This window comes from Chamaea fasciata, unplaced genomic scaffold (assembly GCF_029207755.1).
Source record: "Chamaea fasciata isolate MVZ Bird 193981 ecotype frontalis unplaced genomic scaffold, bChaFas1.0.hap1 SCAF_4, whole genome shotgun sequence".
NCBI lineage: Eukaryota > Metazoa > Chordata > Aves > Passeriformes > Sylviidae > Chamaea > Chamaea fasciata.
Genome location: NW_027094089.1, coordinates 76,364,707 through 76,387,751, shown reverse-complemented (window position 1 = coordinate 76,387,751; position 23,045 = coordinate 76,364,707). Strand labels below are relative to the sequence as shown.

At 48.8% G+C, this 23,045-nt stretch overlaps 2 protein-coding genes across 5 annotated transcripts; both read left to right on the top strand.

Moving 5' to 3' along the window:
* Nucleotides 1–730: 730 nt before the first annotated feature.
* Nucleotides 731–10,588, top strand: LOC136288668 (V-set and immunoglobulin domain-containing protein 4-like). Of its 2 annotated transcripts, XM_066182123.1 has the most exons (10): nt 731–872; nt 1,200–1,452; nt 2,117–2,473; nt 3,041–3,322; nt 4,240–4,308; nt 4,933–5,010; nt 5,278–5,346; nt 6,057–6,170; nt 7,368–7,389; nt 8,540–10,588. In XM_066182123.1, exons 2-10 carry the CDS (start codon nt 1,398–1,400, stop codon nt 8,721–8,723), a joined length of 1,230 nt encoding a protein of 409 aa, XP_066038220.1. In that variant the 5' UTR covers nt 731–872; nt 1,200–1,397; the 3' UTR covers nt 8,724–10,588. The 2 variants fall into 2 exon arrangements, with proteins under 2 accessions (XP_066038220.1, XP_066038221.1); XM_066182124.1 differs by lacking the exon at nt 4,933–5,010.
* Nucleotides 10,589–14,173: 3,585 nt separating this feature from the next.
* LOC136288988 (V-set and immunoglobulin domain-containing protein 4-like) lies at nt 14,174–22,765 on the top strand. Of its 3 annotated transcripts, XR_010720686.1 has the most exons (9): nt 14,174–14,282; nt 15,617–15,973; nt 16,585–16,866; nt 17,784–17,891; nt 18,539–18,604; nt 19,135–19,257; nt 19,531–19,552; nt 20,361–20,772; nt 22,249–22,765. XR_010720686.1 is itself a non-coding variant. In XM_066182451.1 (8 exons), the coding sequence occupies exons 1-8, from the start codon at nt 14,228–14,230 to the stop codon at nt 20,533–20,535; spliced, it is 1,188 nt and encodes a 395-aa protein (XP_066038548.1). In that variant the 5' UTR covers nt 14,174–14,227; the 3' UTR covers nt 20,536–20,980. The 3 variants fall into 3 exon arrangements, 2 of the variants coding, with proteins under 2 accessions (XP_066038548.1, XP_066038549.1); XM_066182451.1 differs by lacking the exon at nt 22,249–22,765 and having other exon boundaries at nt 20,361–20,980; XM_066182452.1 differs by lacking the exons at nt 20,361–20,772; nt 22,249–22,765 and adding an exon at nt 19,662–20,140.
* Nucleotides 22,766–23,045: the final 280 nt, after the last annotated feature.

The window sequence follows — 23,045 nt, the reverse complement described above, 5'->3', positions numbered from 1 at the left end:
TCTGTTCCTTCCTTGAACCAAGAAGTACATGAACACTGTAGCCCACAGCAGCTTTTCCTGCTTCTTCCTATCCCAGTGGCTGCAGGCTGGAGTGGCATCTCATGGGAAATTGCTGATGAAGGAATACAGGGCCACGAGGGAGGATCCCACTGTGCCACTGCAGACCCAAACCATGTCTCACTATCACTACAGCAGGGCTGTGTCCAGAACAGGGACTGGGATTTGGCTGGCGGCATTGAATTAGTCTGATTACTTGTGTTTGAGGACAGGATGTTGAATTTGGGTGTAACAACAGCAAAGGCTCATTTCAGTTCAGCTGAATGGAACGAAGAAGAGATTCTTTCACTGGAAAAATTGAGAGCTGTAGAAAACAGCAAAAGGCAGTAACATCCCTGGAAAGGGATATTTCAGTAGAAAAAAGATACTTCTCTTAGACAGGGATAGTGCTCAATTACTGAATTATAGAGATTAACTGTAACATTTAATGAATAGTAATATATAATTACAGTTAAGAAACCATGATTTCATGGTCTCAAAGACTTCTACTTTGACAAGTTCCTCTTTTTCTCTCTGGGTGTCTCCATGTTCACCTGTTTCCCAAGTAGTTTGAGGGCACTGGAGGCATGTATGGGTCCAATTAGGGCTTGTAATTGAAAGCAATTAATCAATTAAACCAAGCAGCTAAATTGCTCTGTGAGAAGAAGGAATCCTGCTGTAAGATGCAGTGGGATTGGTGGCCTGGATGTCTGCCGCTCTCAGGAAATTTTTTGCTTTAGATTTGTATACCTGAATTCTTCCTCTCTTAAATGTGGTAGAGCGATATAGAATATTTCAGTTGGAAGAGGCCTACAACAATAGTCTGTCTTGCACTGGTAATGTAAAGATTTAAGGGGTTTCATGGACCTTAACTTAAAGCATAGTTGTGGGTGTCACAGAAGCTAGTGAGAAAGTGAATTGTGAGGAACTAGATGGTTCAACTCCTTAAGAGTTCTATCTCAGACCTGCGTGTGTGTAATTGTGTGTTAAAGCTTATTTGTCAGCGAGCAACACAAGGGAGAAAAGAAGAAGAAGAAATTGTTGCCTATGAATCAAAAGAAATAAAGGGGGGAAAAAACAGAAGGGGAAAAAATATACTCAGCTGAAAATACAAAATAGCGTAGAAGTATTTTTTAAACTTTCCTCTTCGCACCCTTCCTTAGGGTTTCCGCTCTGCCCACGCCTCTGACAGTGGTCACTGAGACACTTGTTTTCTGATAAAGAGGAAGGAAAAACCACCAGCTGTTGACCTGGACGCTCAGTGACAGTGAGCCCAGGCAGGGAAGTGTTCCTGCTTTACCCCACCTTGGGGAACGTGGGTCAGTCTGGCTGGAGAGGGAGCAGCTGTGCCCCCGGGAAGGATGGGAACAGTGCTGCAAGCAGCCGTGATCGTGAGTTCCCTTCTCCACTGCAGCGGTGAGTCTGGGCTGGGCACGGGCCCCTGCCCTGTGGTGTCTGCATGTGCTTGGCAGGGGGAGCTCTGTTTTGGGAAGAGCTTAGATCCAGTCCTCAGAGCAAGATAAACCTACCGGGACAAAAGGCAATGGTCCTCATTTTTACAGGAAAAACAGTTTTAGTTTTTTTTACCCAGTGTTTTAAGTTTCTCATGTTTGGCTTAGGCTGAGAGAGTGGTGTGTTTCAGAAAAACAAACAGGCAGAGGAGGAGGGAGGTCTTTGCTGTTCCTCAGAAGCCCCAAGGGTGATGTCAGGAGCAGACACTGGCTGAGACCAGGGAGCTGCAAGTTGGACTTTAGAACCAACTCCTTCCTTCAGGCCTAAGTTATCCAGTAACTCTGATCCTGTGCTCTACTCAGTGCTGCTGGTGGCAGGAAAGCAGCAGGCAGAGCAGGAGTGCTGGGCTTGGGAGGAGGTGGGGGTCGGTGCCTCTGGTGGCACCCATCTGCCCCATGCCACACTGATTTTAGGTTAACCCACCCCCTGAGCAGCCCAACCCTCATGCTCCCCACTTGACTGCTTGTGTTTCTCATCTGGTGGGTTCTCTTTGCAATGGCTTCACCACCTGGGCATTGCCTTCACCCTGGCTGCTCTCTGGCTTAATTTTCATCCTTTCTTCCTGCAGCTTTTCTGGACCTGAGTGGCCCCAGTGAGATCAAAGGTGTCTGGAAGGACTCTATCACTCTGCCTTGTGCCTATGTGCCTGTGGAGGACCTTGTGCAGCAAACCCTCACCTGGACTGTAGTACATGAGAAGGGCTCAGGCACCATCTTTCGAAGGGATGTCTCCGGTGACCACATTCTTCTGTCTGAGTACAGAGACAGAATCAGCGTCCCAAAGGATGCCCCAGGAAATGTGTCCTTCCTCATCCTGGACCTGGAGATCTCTGACAGAGGAACCTACACCTGCCAGGTGACCTGGAGAGACAGCAACAACAGCCTGATAGCAAAGGAGATCACCACCAAACTGGAGGTTGTTAAAGGTAAATGCAAGAAGGAGGCTGTTCAGGATGGAAAGGCTTGGCTCAGGAAGGCTTTTGGGAATTAGAGCAGGTAGTCAGTGACTGCGTGTTTCCATGCAGAAGCATTTTGCTGATCAGTGTCAGCCTCCAGCGAGAAGCAGCAAATAAATCAGAGATATTTAATAATTCTGCCCGGGACAGAGCACCCTGCTGCTCGGGGAGGACCTGTGTCTCCGCAAGTATCCATTCATCCCCGGCTCTGTCTGTACCCAATGGCTCAGTGTTTCGCCGGAGCATGCAGAAATGGGGAATGCACTATCCCAGGGATAGTGCATGGCTGCTCTTTGACTAAATTCCACCAGCATGTGCTTGTCCTCCCTCTGCCCAGTGTGGGGGGTTCACAGAGGCACAGAGACCGCAGGACACCATGTGTAGCACAGCTAAACTCATCCTGTTGCAGGGAAATGATGCAAAAGCCGAGCTGCTTCCTCTTGGTGAGGCACTGACACCAAGAGTGAGAACTGCGCAGGGACTGTCCCCACCACAGCCAGGGCTCCGTGACCTGGGCCCCTCTGCTTTGTCTTGCAGTGCCAGCCACCAAGCCCATCATCAGAGCCGGAGAGCTGGGGCTGACGGTCCCGGCCGGGGCCAGCACCAGGCTGACCTGCGAGGCCAGCGGGTCCCCTCCCATCAGCTACCGCTGGTTCCGGAGCTCCCCGGCGGGCAGAGCCGTGTTCCTGAGCAGCAGGGCTGAGCTGGTGTGGCCCAGCCTGCGGCCCTCGGACAGCGGGACGTACTTCTGCGAGGCAGAGAACAGGGCTGGGGCCGGGGCCGTGCAGCGCAGCGATGCCGTGCAGCTGAGGGTGACGGGTGAGTGCCCGCAGCCACAGCTGGCAGGACAACATCCCTCTGCAGGGCAAAGGAACAGCATCCTAATTCCCTGCCCGGAAAGAGGGAAATGCTAAATGCCTTCAGCACTATGACACGTCCCTTCCCGCTGGCTCCAGCCTGTGTCCTTCTTTATTTCCTGTATTCAATTTCCTCCTCTTTGAGGAACTGCTCTTTTCTGATGCAAAAGAGCATTTCTACTTCAAACATTTATGTGTTGATTCCTCTGCGGGTTTTTTGAAGTTCTCCCTGGCTCTGTAATGCTGCCCACTGCAATTCAGCAAGTTTAGACAAGGAGTCGGGGCTTTATTTTGGGAACAAGGAACAAGTGAGCGGTAGTTCAGTGGCAGAACAAACCAAACTGGCTTTTGCTCCCCACCACCAGCTGCGTGCCTCAGGGAGACACATTGCACTTCACACACACCAGGCTCTGACGCCTCCAGGCTCTGCAGTGCGTGACAGCTTGGACTCAATAGCCTCAGAGGCCTTTTTCAATCTAAACCATTCTGTGCCTTATTGGTGGAAAACCTGCAGCTCATCTTGGCTGGTTACTCCACCAGCAGAGCTGTGAAGCCCCTGATGGCAGAGGCAAGCACAGGAACCACACAGTGGCCTGGGAAAGAGGCAGAGCCTGCTGAGCCCCCAGGCATGAAGCTTTGGCTGAAGCCCTGGGGTGTTTTTCCCAGCAGTCACACATTGGAGGGAACAGCACAGGAACAGGGCTCAGTGCTGCAGGTGCTGGCTAATGCTGCTGCTACAGCATCCCCCTCCTGTCAGCTGGGAGGGAGCTGCTTCCTCCTGCTCCTATCCCTGCTGTGGGGAATTCTCTATCACAGCAGCATCACCATGGTGCCCAAAGCCCTATGTAAGCCTCTCTCTCCCTCCCCCTCACCTTGCAGATCTGCCCACAACAACGGCGGCCTTGTGGAGCAATGTGGGAACCATGCGGGGACACCACTCAACCACAGGTCAGGGTGACAGCTGATGGCAAGCAGGGGGTGTTGGGGCTGTGTGACACCAGTTCTTGGCAGTGGTTATATTGCTGGGGAACAGAGTCTTGTCAGTATTGATCTTCAGCCCTGTTTTCAACTCAGATGTTTCTTCCTTCCCTCAGTCTCCAATCCACAGAGGGCTAATAAGCTGTCTTTGTAGGACAGATTGTCCATGCCTTAGGATTGCTGAAAATGCCATTTCCTAAGTTGCAGAGCATATGGGACAGGATGTCCTGGGTTTGGTTCTTTTTGAAAAGGTTTTTTTTGCTTGTTTTCTGATCCTGAATGGAAGCTGCTGAGGGGAGGCAGATCTGGTGTCTCCAGTGGCAGACACAAGGGACGGAAAAGCTTCCTCTGACCCAACCGAAAACGTGCACTTGACCAAGGAACAGCACTTTTGAGGGAGGGTTTGTGATTTCCTGTTTGTTTTGTGGGATGTGAGAATTTAGGCCTGGACTAGAGCAGGTCTGCTTGTGGAAACTTTCTTTGGTTGGCTTATCTTTCTTTTGGATTTATGGTACCCCAGCAACCACATGGGGATTGTGGAAGCTGGTGTTGGTCACTGCAAGCTGAGGACCGATGTTGACGTTATTCTTGCAGAAAAAACTCAAACAGAGCTGGTGTCTGGAGGTACCTCAGGAATCTTCTGGACTCCATGGAGCCCCACCCCTACTGCAGGTTTGTGTGTACAGACATACAAGTACACACAGGTATCTGGTGTGTGTGCATATACACTATATATAGTATCCATCCAGTGACTACGTGGTACTACTCTATAGTATAGTATATACATAGTGCTCATTCCTGCAGTTTGCCTATTTTTACTGCCTTGTAAAGGGGATGGAGGCATTCTCTTCTGATCCTACAGCTCTAATCCCAGATATCCTGGTGATAAAATGAGGGCTGGAAATGCACTCTTAGACTTCACTCCTGTTTGTGTTGCAGATCTGCCCATAAGAGCGACAACTTCTGAGAGTGATGTGGGATATCCAGGGAAGAATGAAACAATTCATGGTAAGTAAGAGCAAAACCAAGCGAAGAAGAAGATTAAGGACCTAAACCAGATGCTCTGTAGTCAGGAACTTCAGCCTCAAAACTAGTATTCTGCCTTTTTACCTGCAAATTGCATTAACAGCTGTTCTCAAAGGACACAGGTAATTCCTGGTGACTCTTTAAAAGGCTCTGGATGTTTTTATAGAAGAATAATAAAAAAAAAAGTTGATATAGGAGGCACAAAGAAGTGTTGCTGTGTTCCTGAGCTGTCAGTCCATTTTTATCTTGGGCGGTCAAAGCTGAAACAGCAGAAAGGCCTCAATGTGCGTCTCATGTAGATCTACATATCCTCCAGCCCTGCAGCATTATGACAGATTTAGACAGCTTCCAGACAGAACTGAGCAGCACCCTTGAAGGGAAAGCTTGTTTTCATGATGTGCAGTGCACTTACCCTGCCCAGCTCACATCTCTAGTCACCTCAGCGTGAGATGGACATTGTCTGTACAGCTGTGGTCTCTTGGTGAGGTGTACACAGTGCTGGGTCACACCACACCCACTCAGAGCCACAGGACCAGGGTCTGTGGGGACACAGCTCTGCAGGGGCACAGTCCCATGTGCTCAGGCAGGCCTGGCTGTTGCTGTCCTTGGGAACATGGTGAATGTCATGTACCTGCTGCTGCTGTCACCCAGGAGGGCTCCCTGTCTGAAAGTCCTCTGTTGTATTGCTTTAGATTTCCAAAGGACTGGCTTGTCCCTGTACCTGGTCATCCTGATTGCTGTGGTGTGTGGTGCTGTGGTTTTCCTTGTCATCTCTCTCATCATGTGCATGAGAAAGCCCAAGGACGGTGAGTAGAATGTTCTGGAAAACGTGAATGTTTTCTGCATGCACAGCATGGTTTTACCCTTGATGGGTTTTGGGGCCTGGAGCAGTGCTTGCCGCCACCAGCTGCAGCTCTGGCACCTGCATCATGCAGGCAGCAGATGACATGCCTGGATTGACACAGATGGAGAGAGATGCAAAGAGAAGAGAAGTCCTTGCAGTCAGGAGGGTCATCCAGGCACCCGCTGTGGGGTTGGGGTAGCAGTGGCCCTGGTGCTCCTGAGCTGTACCCTCCCATCCCTGCACGGGGCAGCTCAATCCCTGCCCTGCAGCCCATCCCAAGGTCTGCGGCTTGCTCTGCCACTGAGACTTGGGATGGTTGTTTTTCACTGCTTCTCACAGGCATCCCAGGGTTCAGACTTGCCTGCTTGGCCAGGCTCATCATTCCAAATCCTTAAAGTCTCTGGCAGAGGGCTCATCCTGTCCTGCTACTAGGAAGTGTCTTTGGCATCAGTTGCTTCTCAGTAGTTCCCGTAGTTGGCACCCAGAGGGAAGAGGTCATTGTCAATTCTCCCTATTCCACATGAATTTGTTTCCTCTCTGGTCTTTAGCCACTGGATCCATTCACTGAATGCCTCTGTCTCTCGTGCACTGCCACCAGAAATGCCCTTGGCCAAATGTACCTTGGAGCCCCCTCCTCACCAGCTGTGCTTGGCTGTGCACAGAGACCACATGAGTGTGCTTTGGGGTTTGAGATGCCACGGAGTTCAGTCTCTCCTTGGTTTCTCTAATGATCTTCCTATGACTCCATGCTACCAATTAATAATAAAATTGGTAGATATTTCTTTTGCCATTTTTCTTATCTCTATCATTTCTTTTCTTAAAAGGAATCCAGAATAGCCACTTTCAAAACTGTTCTGTTTTTGAACTTCTAATCAATAGGGAAGCTGTGGACTTCTGGTTTCTAACCTCAACTTTATCTTTGACATCAGGCTGCTTATTTTGACCCAGCTGTGTGATAGCTGGGTTGTCTTTATTTTCTTGGACTGAATCCTGGAGAATTGAGACATCACTCACCTGACATGATATTCAAGGATGTTTTTTTAGTTCTGTCTTCAGAGGTCATGTTCTTAAACCACGAAGATAAACAAAGAAATTCTTTTTTTAAGAATGTAAATGCAAATGCAAATTATTGACACAAATTCTGATTTTTCTTTTCCAGCTCAAGTCTATGATGTAAAATTGTAAGTATGACCCTTTATCTGGCACACTGATGAGTCTGGGGGGGCTGTATCTGAGCAGAAAGAAAAAGCACTGCTATTAGCTGTCATAACGAAAGCCCCTGAAGCAGTCTGGGTGAACAGGTTCACCGTTAGCTCAACAGCACGTTGTAGGAGGGCTTGTGGGCTTTCCACAGCAACACAGAATGTGGGAAGAAAGATCTTTATCATGGCAATATCAGAATTGTAGAAGTGAGCAAGGGCTGCTTATTGACACCTAAGCCCAGGGAGGGCTACTGAAGATAATTGCCAAGGTTAAATTCTCTGTGTTTTTCCAAGGCTAAATTCCCAGTGTTTTTTCCAAATGCAAAGGAAAGGAACTCCCCTTCTAGAGACCGCTTATTATACTCTGATTTTTCCTCAAAACATCCCTGGCTGAATTTTCTTCTTCTAACCATAGCTGTGGCAGGAGGTTATAGCTATTTCTAAACTCAGGTTTCACATCCTGATCTACTTGTAACCTGTGGAAGTTTTACTGAAAAGCCCGATAATCTGGTCAAAACATACAAGGAGAACCACTTGTCTAGGTAGAAGGTGCTGCTGACTTGAGTGTTACAGTGGGATGTGCCAGCATCTCAGTGCTAGGCTTCCCCAGCAGTGTGTAAGACAGCAGTTTAACAGTTGAACCCTGAGCAATGGGACAAATGCTGCGCTGATATTTCTCCATAGAGGATCTATCTTCATTTTAAAAACATTAGATACCATAAGCCAGATGGTGGATGTGGGCTGCTTTCAGTTCTCAATTTACCCTTCCTCCAATAGTTGTTATAAATATTCATTTTTATAGGTATTTATTTCTCTTCAGCAATTATCTGATTGTGCCAGAGCAAGAAATGGTGGTAATCCTTCCATTGCTTGCTCACCCTTTGCTGCCTCTCCCTGGAAACTTTCTCAGGGTTGGAAGCGATGCTGCTACCATGCCCAAGGTTTTTCTGCCACCAGAAAGCAAAGGACAAAACTCTCTCCTTCAGAATATTGCCATAGTCCAGTGGCCCAAGGATTAGTCCAGTTTACGTGGGTTTGAGTCAGACCACAACACTGGTCAAAATCCTGACGGTTGGAGGTGCTTTGTTTACTCTCTTTAGTTGCTACTCTTCTTGCTTTTTGATTTCAGCCATAACGTGAGAGCGGCAGCTTTGTCAAGCACAGGTCACTATGAGGAACCCATCTCATCCACTGAAAACCACTATGTGACAGAGCTCAGGGAAAACAAAACCTCTGAAGAAGTAAATAAGAATGTGTCTGACTGCGTTGCAAACCCCCAGGAATCCGAGTATGAAATAGGGGATACTTCCTGAGAACCAACAATGCTCTGCAGATACCAGTCCTGAGGAGTGGTACAGACAAAATGAATACTTCTTTTCAGTTTTGCCCCTGACAATTAGGTCGTACAAGCAGTGGTTGCTCTCCCTTCACAATCCCTGCAGTGAAAATGCATACCTCATCAGGAACTTCGGTTACAGACTACTGTACAGAACTTCTGACTCTGTTTTCCTTGATTCCCTTTCACCACCTCTGTCCAAGAAAGCCTTTGGAATGCTGCAGCACGCATGTCCCAGGCTAGGAGCGCTGTACTGAACTTACTGCTTTATATGGCCAAAAGGACCGGTGTTTCCAGCCTTTGTGTGGTGGGAGGAGAACCAGTACTGAGGGCTGCTCAGCATCTCCATCCCTGTTAGTGAGCAGGGCAGGATGCAGCTGGCTTGGGGATTGATGGTTCTTCTCCTGCCCACATGATGCTGCACAGATTTAATACGAGAGAGATCTTATAGAAACACTGAAACACAGATTAAAGCCAAGAGAAACTCAGGAACCTGCCACCCTAGGAGAAACAGGAATATCCCATGCAGTCCTTGTCCTACCCTTGATCCCCTTACGCAGCGCTGCAGCGAGGTTTAGGCACACTGGCTACAGCTCTGGGTGCTCCCGATACTGCAACCAGGTACACTCTTTCTGTGCTTGCATTCTGTTCTCTCTTTAAATGCATGATGGAGATTTGAAAGAAATGAGATACTTTTCTACAAGTTTGTGATAGGATTGCTTACATGTGCCTCACTTGTTTTGCTGTGTGCATTTCTGCACGACTGGCTCATTTTGGAATGCCAGCAGGCCACTCACAGCCCCTCACTAGATACTCAAGAAGTACTTTCCTCCCAGCTTAAAAAGGCCTGAAGGGTAAGTTATGAATAATTTCTACTGCCCTGAGTAAATCTATCATGCAGAGTTATGGAAGAACCTTTTTATAACTAGCAGAGCAATCTTGTGTCCCATTAAAAGCCATGCAGACAGGTGTAAAACGGAGGGAGTGACGCGAGGGATAAGCAAGACATTGGTAACTCAGGCACAGGATTAATGGGCCCCCAGCTGTGCTGCTCACACTCAGAACAGCTCTGCATCTGCAGGTCTCTGAGCATGAGTTCAAAACTCAACAGAATTCAAAGGGAGTGTGAGAGGTGCTAATGGAAAGATATTGCAGTCAAAAAATGTGATTGTGGTACTGTAAAGCCCATGGAATGTTGCTACCTTATGTATGCACGTTGGCCTCATCTTGGGTTTAGCAGAGCAAGGAAAGTTACTGAGAAAGATTGTAAAGAGTAATTATTGAAAATAAAATAAAATCCCCATCTGTGAAAACAGTCTCTTGGAAAAAAGAGAAGAAAAAAATGAGCAACGTGTGCCCATGGGGGTCAGGGCTGAGAAGATGAAGGGCCTATTTGTTTACAGCTTCTCTGAAAAGGATGCAGAAATTAGTGATAATTGTCTGGTAGCACTGTCAAAGAGCAAGGAAAAGTACTTCTTTGTATGCAACAAAGAAATAAATGTGGAACACAGTGCTGCTCACCTGGGGCTGAGAGCCAGAGGTCTAATGGGAAATTAGAGTAATTAATGATTTAAAAGTTCATCAGAATGTACAGACTACCGGGCACACTTTCCAGGCACTGATCAGTGACTCTATACTTTCTCCTGTGCTACAAGTTTTATTTCTCTTTGTTAAGAATGTACTAAAAATCAAGGGCTGGGATATTTTGATTTCTGAATGAAAAGGGAATACATGGCAGCTGCTGGTGCTGTCAGAGAGAAAACTGCCAACATGTCCATGCAGCTTATTGCAGATGTGGAGAAAATAGGTGTGAGTGTGTGTTACTGTGTGGGTGAGTTCAGAGGAAGCGGGAAGGAAATGTGGCAGCTGCTGGTGCACAGCCCATCCATCTGAGCTCAGCCTGACTGCTGTGGCCACTGAAGGGGGAATATGACTCTGGCCACCTGAAAGGGCCTGCAGTGCTCTTCATCTGAGGGGTCATGATGTGGCCAGAGCTCCAGCCAAGGGAGAGAAGGGATCACTCAGAGAAGGCAGAGATGCAGAGACAAAGAGCATCCCACTGAGGGGCAGAGTGGCCTTGGTCTGAGCTCTCACTGCTGAAACCCCATGGGTAATGGCTGCCAGGAATCCCACAGCTTGCCCCAAAATCACTCAATTCCAGCTGCACTGCAGAGCCACAGGCAATGCAGCCCTAGCAATGTGGTTAAACAGTAGTGTTATCCTGGCTGGACAGCCAGCACCAGGGCTGTTGTAAGGCCAGCTCATGAAACGGAAAATAAATGCATGAATTATGGTCTCCACGTGTTTTGTGTCTGCATTCACTGTGGGACAGCCGGACGAGGTCCAGGTCCTGACTTGCTCTGGGCTGTACCTGGGCAGAAGAAGGGCAGCTGCTGCGCAGCCTGTGCAGTAGCAGGCCAGAGGAGGAGCCAAAGTAACAGCACATCATCCCAGAGCTGCAGTTTTGTTTACCAAACCCAGAGCCCAGCCAGCCTCTGCAGAGCACTGGGAGGAGGAGCTGGGTGGCCCGAAAAAAGCCAGCATCAGATAGTGCTGAGACTCCAGAGAGCACCGGCAGCTGGTGCCTGTGGTAACTGCAGGTAAATGGACATCTCCATTGTTCTGATGGCTGGGGGTGTCCAGCCCACCTGCAGCACCAGGAAAGAAACGAAAACTCAGAAAACACCATACATATGGGTCACTTTCTTGGAATCAGGAGCTGTTTACAAGGATCTGGCCAAGCTAATAGCAACCCAGAACTAATGCCGTTGACCTGGGAATTCCAAGGAAGGGAAGTGAGTTTTTGCAGAGAGAACACTTGTACATCATGTTTCTGTCACACAAGCTTTAAGGGGAAATGCTAATTTACACTATTTTCTGTTTCTTTAAGTGGAACAAGGTTATGTTTTGATGACTGACTCTATGATTATCTGATGTGACACAACTGTGGTGTGAATGGCAGGGGGGGAAGATCACACAATCAGCTCCTGTGGGACATCCAAAGACTACTTAGTAAAATACACTCGGTTGAGCCAGATGTGTGAGTTAGCTATGGTTGGACCAAACGAGAAAGTTTCAAGTAAAAATTGCTTCTTTTCTGAGTGCATATGGTTGAAAAAAAAAACCACTTTGAGACCTTTCTTCTTCGGTTATCTACTTTTTGGTTATTTGCTCATAGCTGGGTACTGAATTTCATCTCCTTGAACACTGAGGATCTTATTTATCACCAGAAAAATGGTAGAAAACTGCTCTGGCCACTGGCAATTTTTTTTTTCAGAACACGAATAGAAGATGCAGACTCAGCAGAGCTGGTCCCTGTGAACAGGGTCTGAGTGACCATCTGAGCTCAGGTTTGGGGACATGGGGGCTTTACTGTGTCACCTGTAGTTAGCCCAAGATGAGTAGCAGAAATGGCAGAACAAAGAGTGCCTGAGCTGTGGTACTTGAAGAAATGACACTGGAAAGAGTGTCCTGTGTGTGGGAGGAAGGTGGGTACATGGGGGGTCAGGCTGCAGAGCGCCGGCTCACCTGCAGCACTGTGTGGGAGAGAGCAGCAAGTTCAACCCAGAGCAGAGACACCGGAATAAAATACTGCATTTTAATAAACCAGGTAGCTAGCCACCATGTCTGAGACATTGAAGGCTTTTTCTTCTTGCGTTCAGATTCAAAATTACAAGGAGTCCTTTAAGTAAGGAAGAAATGGGCTGACTATGTGACTCAGGGAGCTATGTCTGTATCCAGGGAGAGAAAGATGTATATCACATTTGGGGAACTACAGCTATTCATGTCTGCTTAAGTTAAATAGTCCTTTTTTTTGTCCTGTATAATTAAAGCTTCAGGAAGTCTTGCATGTCCGGTTCAAAAAATAATCCTATCAGCAGTTTTAGCTTGAGTTTTCAACTTCTTCCAGGGCATGTTCCCCAAAACCCAACTTCTCTTAAACTGTTTGGTGCAGGAGACTGTTTGTTTGGGACAAGGCTCTACTGCCAGTCATGGATCAGGGTGAGGAAAAGGTTGGGGTTTAATCATCTCTATGAAAGTGGACACATTTCCCTCTTTGAGTGACAAAGCCAGCAATTTTAGTTGCTAAAACCAAGCAAACAAACAAAAAAAGGTGCTTTTTTTGTTTGCTTGCTTGATTTCAGGCAAGACTCAAACATTGCTAAAATCTTCTCAGGGGCAGCATGGGCAGATGGATACAGGCAGCGTGCACTGGTACCCCACTGGCAGCTGCAGCAAAGATGTCAAGAAGAAAAGACAGCAGAAATCAAGTTTTGATGTCTCACATAGATATGCTTTGCAAGAACAGGTGCAGCTGCCCCCACCCTCTTCCTCAGAAGGATAGCAGCTGGTGGTGGTTCTCGGCCTGGAGCCCTGGATGAATTTCTTCCTCCAGGTCTTGCAGCACAACATTTAGCTTTTTGCTCCAGACAAGATCCATCACAGTGATCAGCAGGGTGGAGCTTGCAATCGCAGTCCACAAGGGCCCTACGGGTGGGCGTGCTTCCACCTGGGACTGAAATGAGATCCACGCAGTTCTCATTAGCTTACTGACTCTGGGAAAATGATGATAATCTCCAGCTCTCATTACCCCAGCAGAGAGGGAATAAGCTGTCACTGACATGGAGCGGCACTTACAGAGATGGTTTCAGCTGCAAGGGGATTGTTGCAGCCCAAGAAGACATGTACTTGTTGTGATGGGACAAGCGTGTGGCAAAGCCATCCCATTTACCTTTCTCTCTCAGCTCCAGTATAGAAAACAGCTCTCTGTCCCTCGCACACATCTGCCTCCTGCTCAAAGATACTGTTTTCCTGGTGCAGCTGTTAGAACCATATGCTAAGGCATGGCTATAGAATAAATCCAAAAAAGCTGCTCTACTGACTATTAAATGCCTATAACAGAATTCACTAGGTCAGTAGATTTGTTTTTATACGTTTCCTACCTTTCTGTAAGTCCTTCTCGTTCTCGTAATAATTAGTAAGCATAGATCAATCCTGTGGTTCACACCTAGATAATTCTTAGAAGTACTTTGAAAGATATCCTACAAAGCACACTCAGAATATCCCTTCAGAAGTCTGCCTCTCAGAAGTCACCTCTTTGGCAAACACAGCGTGTGCTTTCAGAGCATGACTTTTGCCCATGAACTGGACTATTGCAGCAGAAATGTGAGCTGAGAGAGTCTATGGTGCTCAACATGACCTGGCAATGGGCACTTGCAGCTCAGAAGGGCAGCTGGGTCCTGGGCTGCATCAAGGGAATTGGATGGGGACAAGGGAATGGGCCTGGAAAGAGTTGTACAGCCTTTATCTCTCCTTAACCCTTCACCTAACTCAGCAGTGAAATGGACTCGTGATTTTTCAAAAAGAGGATCCTAGATGACAAAGGACAGAATAAAGGGAAGTGTTCTTCACTTGCAGTCTGGTCCCAGGAGGGTGGGGGGCCTCTTGGGGAAAGGAGGACAGACCTGAATTTCTGGGAGAATGGGAGAAGTTGGGCGGATAGTGGTGTTTGTGATGACTTTCATCAGCTGCAACGGTGAGTAAATGCGCCAATGTATAAGAAAAAAAATCAGAGTACTAAGAGTGTAGGGAAAATCTTTTGGATTATAGCATTTTTTTTTAATTGACAAGTCAATTAGAAAGTCTTTAGTTTATTGCATTAACCTCAGAGCTTGAGAATTCATGAGTCTCCTTTGGCATCAGAGACAACAAGGTGCTTTCAAGAGTGCAGCAAATGGGACAGTATGGGGCAAGTCAGCTTCCCTGCCCCAAGGCAAGAGCAGAATACAGTTTTTTGGGACACTTGGCAAGGACTCACTGTGGTGTCCAGCTCTCAGAACAGTCTTGGTGAAGCTGGAATATGCAATCTAAATGTAATAACTCATCCTCATTGTTCTATTAGCATGGTCCTGGGAAGAAGAGGAGCTGTGAGACCAGGTGCCGGCACATTTGATTCCCCTTGGTCTCTCCTACCTAGAGACTCTCTGGTTGCATCAGGAAAGCTGGGACTGGAACCTTGGCTTCAGTTTCTATGCCCCTGACTGAATATACCCTTTCTCAGGGCACGTATGACGCTGGCAGCAGCAGAGGATAGTTTTGGGAAATAGGAGAAAAGTGCTCTAACAAGTTGAAAACAAAAGCACAGCATTGCTCCTGACATTTAGAAAATTAGGTTGAAATATATTCCCCATTTCTTCATGAAAAAAACCCAGATTTCCAGATTACTGGGATCTGCCTCTCAATCAACTTCTTGTGGGTTAAAGCTGCTGAATATAACCGGTGTCTTTCAGGGGAGGGAAAAGGGGAGAAAAAATAAGGGATGTGGGGAGAGATAAGCCAAGTCAAATGAAATTCAGGTGATTTGCTACTTACAAGAGGCACTTCCCAGTGGAGATGTGGGATCCATGGGCAGACAGCTGAAGAAATCAGGAGAATGTGTGGAGAAAATCTGCCCAGTCTTCTCCTGTGCCTATCTGAATGCTTGGCAGGGTGCTGATCTGGGTCAGAGCTGAAGTTTTCCAAGGCTAAAGCTAAAGGATAGATTTTGGTCCACCATTCCTGTTTCAGGTCCAGTACCGCAGGGAATATCCGTAAATGCTCCTGTCCACAAGGAGCCTCTCTGTACCGAGAAAGAATTAGGAATTGGCAAGTGCCCAGAGAGTGACACAATAAAAACAGACATGAGGTCAAAGCTTTAAGTTGACTTCCCCATACTTTATGATGTGGGCTGGTTTAGTGCTGTGGTCTACAGCACATCTGAGACCTGGCCTCATGCTGGCATCTACTGCCCAGTGAGTCACATCCATCCAGAGGACATTTCCCTCTTCTGCTGCATTCTGATTTCTTCCCTTCCACTGCTGTTCCCTGCAGCCCTCCTGGATCTGTCTGGTGTCCACCAGGTCACAGGCACATGGATGGGATCCACCACTCTACCCTGTACCTATGTGCCTTCAGAAGGTTTCACACAGCAAAGGCTCAGCTGGAGTCTGGAGCAGGACTCCAGCACCTCTACCATCTTCCAGAGGGATGATTCTGGTGACCACATCTTCCTGTCTAAATTCCGAGGCCGAGTTAGCGTCCCAAAGAACGGCCCAGGGGATGCCTCACTCCTCATTGAGAACCTTGAAATGCCTGACAGTGGACACTACACCTGTCAAGTCGTCTGGAGGTCTACAGATAACAGCTTTATAACGAGAGAGGTGACCACTACACTCAAAGTTGTCAAAGGTAAATCCAGCAATAAAGCCCTGCTCTTGTGCAGCCAGGGGACCAGCTTTGCTTTCACACCACACTGTCTGGCCTGTCTCGGTTGGGGGTTGAAGCATCTGCCCCCCGTGCTGTGTTGGTTAGCCTTCTCAACACGTGGAGGTGTAGGAATAAACTGGGAAAGGGAGTCAGTTAGTGTAGAGCCCAAGCTGGATCTATTGATGGGCCAGTTGAACCCATGATGTCTGAGATAGTACCCAGGTCTGGTTCTGTGCACGCAGCCAATATCTCTGTGGTTCTTGAAGCAACTGGGTGTGGTGGGAGGCAAATCTGCCTTCTCCCCTTCCCAAGCATCCTCAATATGTGCTAGAAAAAAGTCTTTCTGCGAGGAGGCCACCCACTCCAGAGAACAGGACTTTGTGAAAGGGCAGCAGCAATGGTGACACAGCTGTTGTAACCTGGATTAACACACAGGTGACCTGAACTCATCCTGTGCAGGGAAGCCATGTGAGAACTGAGCAGCTTCCTCCTAGAAAGGCATCATGAGGAAGAGCAAGGACTGCTGTGGCAGAGGGACTGTCCCCACCACGGCCAGGGCTCCGTGACCTGGGCCCCTCTGCTTTGTCTTGCAGTGCCAGCCACCAAGCCCATCATCAGAGCCGGAGAGCTGGGGCTGACGGTCCCGGCCGGGGCCAGCACCAGGCTGACCTGCGAGGCCAGCGGGTCCCCTCCCATCAGCTACCGCTGGTTCCGGAGCTCCCCGGCGGGCAGAGCCGTGTTCCTGAGCAGCAGGGCTGAGCTGGTGTGGCCCAGCCTGCGGCCCTCGGACAGCGGGACGTACTTCTGCGAGGCAGAGAACAGGGCTGGGGCCGGGGCCGTGCAGCGCAGCGATGCCGTGCAGCTGAGGGTGACGGGTGAGTGCCCGCAGCCACAGCTGGCAGGACAACATCCCTCTGCAGGGCAAAGGAACAGCATCCTAATTCCCTGCCCGGAAAGAGGGAAATGCTAAATGCCTTCAGCACTATGACACGTCCCTTCCCGCTGGCTCCAGCCTGTGTCCTTCTTTATTTCCTGTATTCAATTTCCTCCTCTTTGAGGAACTGCTCTTTTCTGATGCAAAAGAGCATTTCTACTTCAAACATTTATGTGTTGATTCCTCTGCGGGTTTTTTGAAGTTCTCCCTGGCTCTGTAATGCTGCCCACTGCAATTCAGCAAGTTTAGACAAGGAGTCGGGGCTTTATTTTGGGAACAAGGAACAAGTGAGTGGTAGTTCAGTGGCAGAACAAACCAAACTGGCTTTTGCTCCCCACCACCAGCTGCGTGCCTCAGGGAGACACATTGCACTTCACACACACCAGGCTCTGACGCCTCCAGGCTCTGCAGTTCGTGACAGCTTGGACTCAATAGCCTCAGAGGCCTTTTTCAATCTAAACCATTCTGTGCCTTATTGGTGGAAAACCTGCAGCTCTCCTTGGCTGGTTACTCGACCAGCAGAGCTGTGAAGCCCCTGATGGCAGAGGCAAGCACAGGAACCACACAGTGGCCTGGGAAAGAGGCAGAGCCTGCTGAGCTCCCAGGCATGAAGCTTTGGCTGAAGCCCTGGGGTGTTTTTCCCAGCAGTCACACATTGGAGGGAACAGCACAGGAACAGGGCTCAGTGCTGCAGGTGCTGGCTAATGCTGCTGCTACAGCATCCCCCTCCTGTCAGCTGGGAGGGAGCTGCTTCCTCCTGCTCCTATCCCTGCTGTGGGGAATTCTCTATCACAGCAGCACCACCATGGTGCCCAAAGCCCTATGTAAGCCTCTCTCTCCCTCCCCCTCACCTTGCAGATCTGCCCACAACAACGGCGGCCTTGTGGAGCAATGTGGGAACCACGGGGGGACACCACTCAACCACAGGTCAGGGTGACAGCAGTGACATGGAGCACACAGTGACACGTGAGTACCCAGGCTGGGGTTATTCATCTCTGTGGCAGAAGAAGACTCAGGCAGCCAGTTGGCTCTTCCATAGCCAGATCAGTCACCTGTGCAGAATATGAATTGTGTCTTGATTGTTACCCAGAGAGGAAGGTCAGAGGCTGGCACCCTCCCTTCTTGAGAATGTGCCTGATGATGGGAGGGGACAAGAAAATGTTGTCTGTGTGCCTCTGTGACCAGAACTGTTGAGGCTGCAGAGCTTCAGAGGGACGTTGCCTAGGGCAAGAGACCTGGCACAGGACTCCACACCTCAGGGAGTTTGTGGTGTGGCTGATGGCAAAGTCCCACAGGCCAGCCAGGGAGTCACCATAGGAGAGAGGGAATGAAGGTGTCCTCCGGAAATCTAGGGAAGTGCCAGCAGGACAAAGTCAAAGCATTCCCAGGCCATGCTGTATCCAGGCATGATGCATCATATCAGCCAGGGCTGGCAGGAACCTGTGGGGCGATGGTCAGGGAGGGGACATGAGTGCCAAATGCTGCCCCAGGCCTGCTGGCAAGACACACACAGGATAATAGGTGAGTGAAGGTCAGCAGAGAACCCCCATTTTCCCGATGGTCAGGGCAGGTCCCAGTGGGGCTGCAATGCATCCAGCATTCTCCACTGACAGATCCAGTCCCAACGACACGGGTCTCCAGGATGGATACTGCTCCAGTGGGGCCTTTCACAGACACGGGTGAGTAGAGTCTCATGCTGGCAAACACCAGATTTGCACTGGGCAAGGGCAGGGCAGCAAACATCATCCCAGACCATCTCCACATCTGGCTGCTGTGCTTGTGGCAGATACGGCTGCAGGGAAAAAACCCTGGCATGCCAAATACCAGGCATCATCCGGGCAGGAGCTGCGCCACCGGCTGGTGGCGGCGTTTGCAGCCTGAAGTTTGCTGTTTGTTTCCATGCAGGGACGCCCCAGCCCTCGAAGTGTCCAAGGCCGGGTTGGATGGGGCTTGGAGCAACCTGGTTGGTGGAAAGCGTCCCTGCCCATGGCAGGGCGTGGAAAAAGATGGGCTTTAAGATCCCTTCCAAACTAAACCATCCCGACATTCTGTGACTGCCGGGAAGTGGCTGGACCGCTCAGTAGCCTCGGTCCCTTCTCGGTTGGGATTTAAAGGCCGTCCAAAGTAGCGGGGGACTGCCGGCTCCCGGCTGTGCGTCGGAGCCGGCCCCGTGTCCCCCGGAGGCAGTGACAGCGCTGTCCCCTCGCAGGTTCCCCGCGGGTCGCTCCGTCCCCGCTGCTGTACGGGCCGGCGGCCGCGCTGGGCGGCGCCGCGCTGGGCGCGCTGCTGGCCGTGGGGCTGGGCTGGTGGTGCCGCCGCAGGAGGAAGGAGGGTGAGCACTGACAAACCCAGCCGGGGGCGGGCGGCGGGGACAGCCCCGGGAGGAGGGGACGGGGCGGGCGTGCGGGCGGGACAGTCCCATCCCCGTCACTCCCATCCCCAACTGATCCCTTCCAGGGAGAGGTCTGTGCGAGCGTTCCTCCCTAAACATGGGAACGCCTGGAAGCTGGGTTTTGTTCTGTGACACATCAAACAAGGCGATGCGTATCTTAGATTCTTTTTTAAAATTCTTTTTCCTTTTTTTTTTTTTTTTCTTTCTTTTCAGCACCTCTCTATGAAGTTGCTTTGTGAGTGCAATTTTCTACTTGGGACATTGAGACTGAGGGCACTGTACTGGTATCTGCTCCTAAAAAGCCTTCTTGCTCAGTAAAAAGCAAAGGTTTCTTTGCCTTACAGGGGGAGGATCTGAACACCTTGGCAATTTAGTTAGCAACATGAGGATTTAACATGTGGTCACAGGAGATAGCCAGACTGTTCTTTAATATGGTAGAAAATCAGAAAGACACTCTGGGTGCTTTACTCTGCCTGTCACATGCCATGGGAAACCTGTTCTCTGTGGCAAATTCTCTCCATTATTTAATAAAGCAAAGGACAGAAATTCTCAGCTGTTCCTTTAAGTTTCCTTTACACTTTCCTTTCTCTATAAGAAACATGTCTTACTGTTTGGCCAAGTATTACTTTGCAGAGTTCCTATTAGCATATGATTATACAAACACATCTTCTGCTCTGTCCTCATCTCAATCTTCAACACCTTCATATTGCTTTCCTACACACAGACACACCCTAGCCATCTATAGTAATTTTTCCCAATTATTCCTGGTATTTACTTTCCAAAGGCTAGACTATCTGCTGGTAACTTTAGAGTATACCATGATAATGCCATGAGAGTTTATAGTATCAGTATTAACCAGTGCTTCTCTTGTGTAATTCTTTTAACATCACTTTCTAGTGTCTTTCGGAGCCCCCAGGCCCTCACTAGAGTAACATGAATTTTGCTGTTTCACAGATTATAGGTAGATCTTGTCTCTGACTAAGATGTAAGTGAAGTGCCATCTGCTTTAGTCATTCCTCTCACTCATGTCTCACTTGTCCCAGCCACAGCACTGCAGATGTCGCCCTGCTGCACACTGAGGTGGAAGTCCCTGTTAAGTGCCTACATGAGGAAACGTGCTCTAACACCGAAAAGACCACTGTGAAAGACAGGAAAAGTCCTGAGTATGAGAAACTTATGACTGCGATGGAATCACAATATGAAACAGAAAGAATTTAGTAACCAGCACCAGCTTTTCCACATAAGCGGCCATGCAGGGCTGCAGATACTGAATAGTAACTTAACAGAAGGAGACTTCCTCTGTTGTCCCTCTGTTTTGCTCTCACTGCTTGCTTTAACCCAGAGCCAATTGTTTGTCTACCCACTTCTATAGAGCAAGTTATTTCTGAGCAACCTGAAGGACCCAGAGCAGGAAGAGGGGATCAGAAGGAGCAAGAACATGAAATTCTTTAGCCTGTAAGTCCAGAGGCAGTTGGCACAATGCTTCCAGTCAGTAACACTAGCAAGAGGTACTCTCTAATGTGTGTTCCTGTTAAGACATCTCAGGCTCCAAGGAACCAGGATTGTGCTGAAAATGGAGATCTTCTGGCTTTTGCAGCTTAGCAAATACTGGTCGTACACCCTACCTGTCCTTGAGTCTTTCTTTTTTTGTTATAGCATGGTAAAGGGACCACAAGGGGAGGTTGATCTCCCAGAAATATAATTTTTGCTATCAGACTGGAGCTCAGTGATCAGAGAGAGAGAAAATGAGTCTCTGAACTGTCACCCACTGGTTTTCTCCTGGAAAACCAAAAATGATGTTGAAGGAAATGATGGCATTTAATTTTTACATTATGGGGGCCAGAGGCATGATAAAATAGAATTTTGAGACGTTTGGATAATGATTAAGGGACCTCTCTGACTACAACAGACTGACACCAATTTATTCTGTGGGACATAAGTCAATCTGTGTGATTACTAATGCTGACCTGTTGTGCAACATGGATGCAGTTCCTGCCTTCAGATGCAGTGCATTCCCTACAGTAAGCTGCCACTCAGCAGCCTGATTTGCCTTGTCATTGTTAATTGTTTGCATCTTGCCTGTACTGCAGTGCAGCTCTGTCCACCCTATCTGTGTCTCCAGCCAGCATCCCTTTGTCCTCCAGGCTTGGCAGGGAGGAGGAATGCCTCCTGGCTTTAGCAAACCAAATTTTTAAGGATTACTGGCTTTTTTTTATATCACTGGGTGCAGCAAGGAAAGCATGGGGAAGCAGCTCACATCACACACACCCTCCTGCTTGGTCCCCCCTCCTTCACCCACAAAGCTTATCTCTGCTGCCATGGATCGTCCTTTCTCGGGTCAGCAGCCCAACAGCAGGGTCACTTTTACCTTTACAGCTCTGAATTGCAATGGTGCTTCTTCTGCAGGACATGAGGTGGGCAAGATCAGAGATAAGAAAATTCCTGCCCATACTGTGAGGGCTTCACAAGCATGGTGACAGCCATGCAGGGAGGGCTGTGCTGGATGTCAGGCTGCACTCCAGGGAGGCAGACAGGATCCAGTCTGTCCCTGTGGGACCCGTGGCAGCCAGCCCTGGAGATCCCAGGCTGCAGAAGCTGCTGGCATCAGCAGTTCCAGGGGTGGTGCAGAACAAAGGCGTTGAGGGGAATGGGGAGCTGCAGCCACGCCCACGCAGGGCAGTAGCATGTGGTGCAAGGTCAATACTGGATGGGAAGGGAACTGAAAATTTCTCAGCTTCCCTATCCTTACCTCAGCAGATCTAGCGCAAAACACGTGACATGGCACTCTCCTTTCCCCCACCAAATATCATCCTCATTAATTTTCAATTAGCTTGGTGTTTTGTGCAAGTTTTCCTGCTATAAGTAGCTCTGAGCTCCCCATTCACTCTGACTATATAACACCATGGTTTTTCCATCTGTGATTCCTCCAAGCACTGATCTGCTCTGACAAGGTTCTGGACATCCTCCTTAGAAGACATGAAGCCTGGGAGAAGGTACAGAGGAAGAATGCAATAGGAGTTAAGAAAGGGGGAGCAGATGCCCCAGATGGACCAGTCCCCATGTACTCCATGTTGTCCCTGCCTCTAGTTAGGGCAACAAAAGGACTTTGGTCACAAGCTGCAGAACAGTGGAAACATAAGAAGCCTGTCTCCAGTGCTGAGGTGTTTTTCCCTGGGCAAGAAGTGTGTGATTATTTATTTTACTTTTAGTGTTTTTTCCATGTTTCTAGTAAAACCTGTTGGCAATGGAACATTTTCCTTCTGAAAGCCACAGAAGGGTTCTGCTGTATTGCATCACCATCAAACCAGAAAACCCCTTTTATTGCACTCGTCACTCACCCAGTGCTCATCTGCTGAGCTCTGCTCCAGAACGGAAGGAAAAGCTCACCTTCTGCCCTGAAAGGACACTGCCTCCCAAAAACACACTTATCTCGAGTGGCTGGCAAAGTGTCATGAGACTCACAGTTCCCCTTGCAGTGTCTGTCCCACAGAGGGGACCTGTTGGCTTTTACACCTGCTGGGTTTGTACCATACTCCAGAGCAGGGATGTGGGAGATAAAGTCCCAGAGAAATTTGCTCCACTGCAATTTGGTGCTTGTTCTTGTAAGAGAGGAAGGAGTTTACTTTCTTCCCCTTCAGCCCAGTCATCTGGAAGGATCTGGGAGCTAAAGGGGAGAGTTATCTAAAAAGCAGAGGGCAAGCTACTGAAAGAAAAAATTGGAAATGCAT

Excerpts from the sequence above, each read along its gene's own strand:
- LOC136288668 (XM_066182123.1), top strand. The coding sequence starts at position 1,398 with ATGGGAACAGTGCTGCAAGCAGCCGTGATCGTGAGTTCCCTTCTCCAC. Across the intron at positions 1,453-2,116 it reads TTCCCTTCTCCACTGCAGCG|CTTTTCTGGACCTGAGTGGC; the intron begins GTGAGTCTGGGC and ends TTCTTCCTGCAG. Across the intron at positions 5,347-6,056 it reads GAAGAATGAAACAATTCATG|ATTTCCAAAGGACTGGCTTG; the intron begins GTAAGTAAGAGC and ends GTATTGCTTTAG.
- LOC136288988 (XM_066182451.1), top strand. The coding sequence starts at position 14,228 with ATGGGAGAAGTTGGGCGGATAGTGGTGTTTGTGATGACTTTCATCAGC. Across the intron at positions 16,867-17,783 it reads CGTGCAGCTGAGGGTGACGG|ATCTGCCCACAACAACGGCG; the intron begins GTGAGTGCCCGC and ends CTCACCTTGCAG. Across the intron at positions 17,892-18,538 it reads CATGGAGCACACAGTGACAC|ATCCAGTCCCAACGACACGG; the intron begins GTGAGTACCCAG and ends CTCCACTGACAG.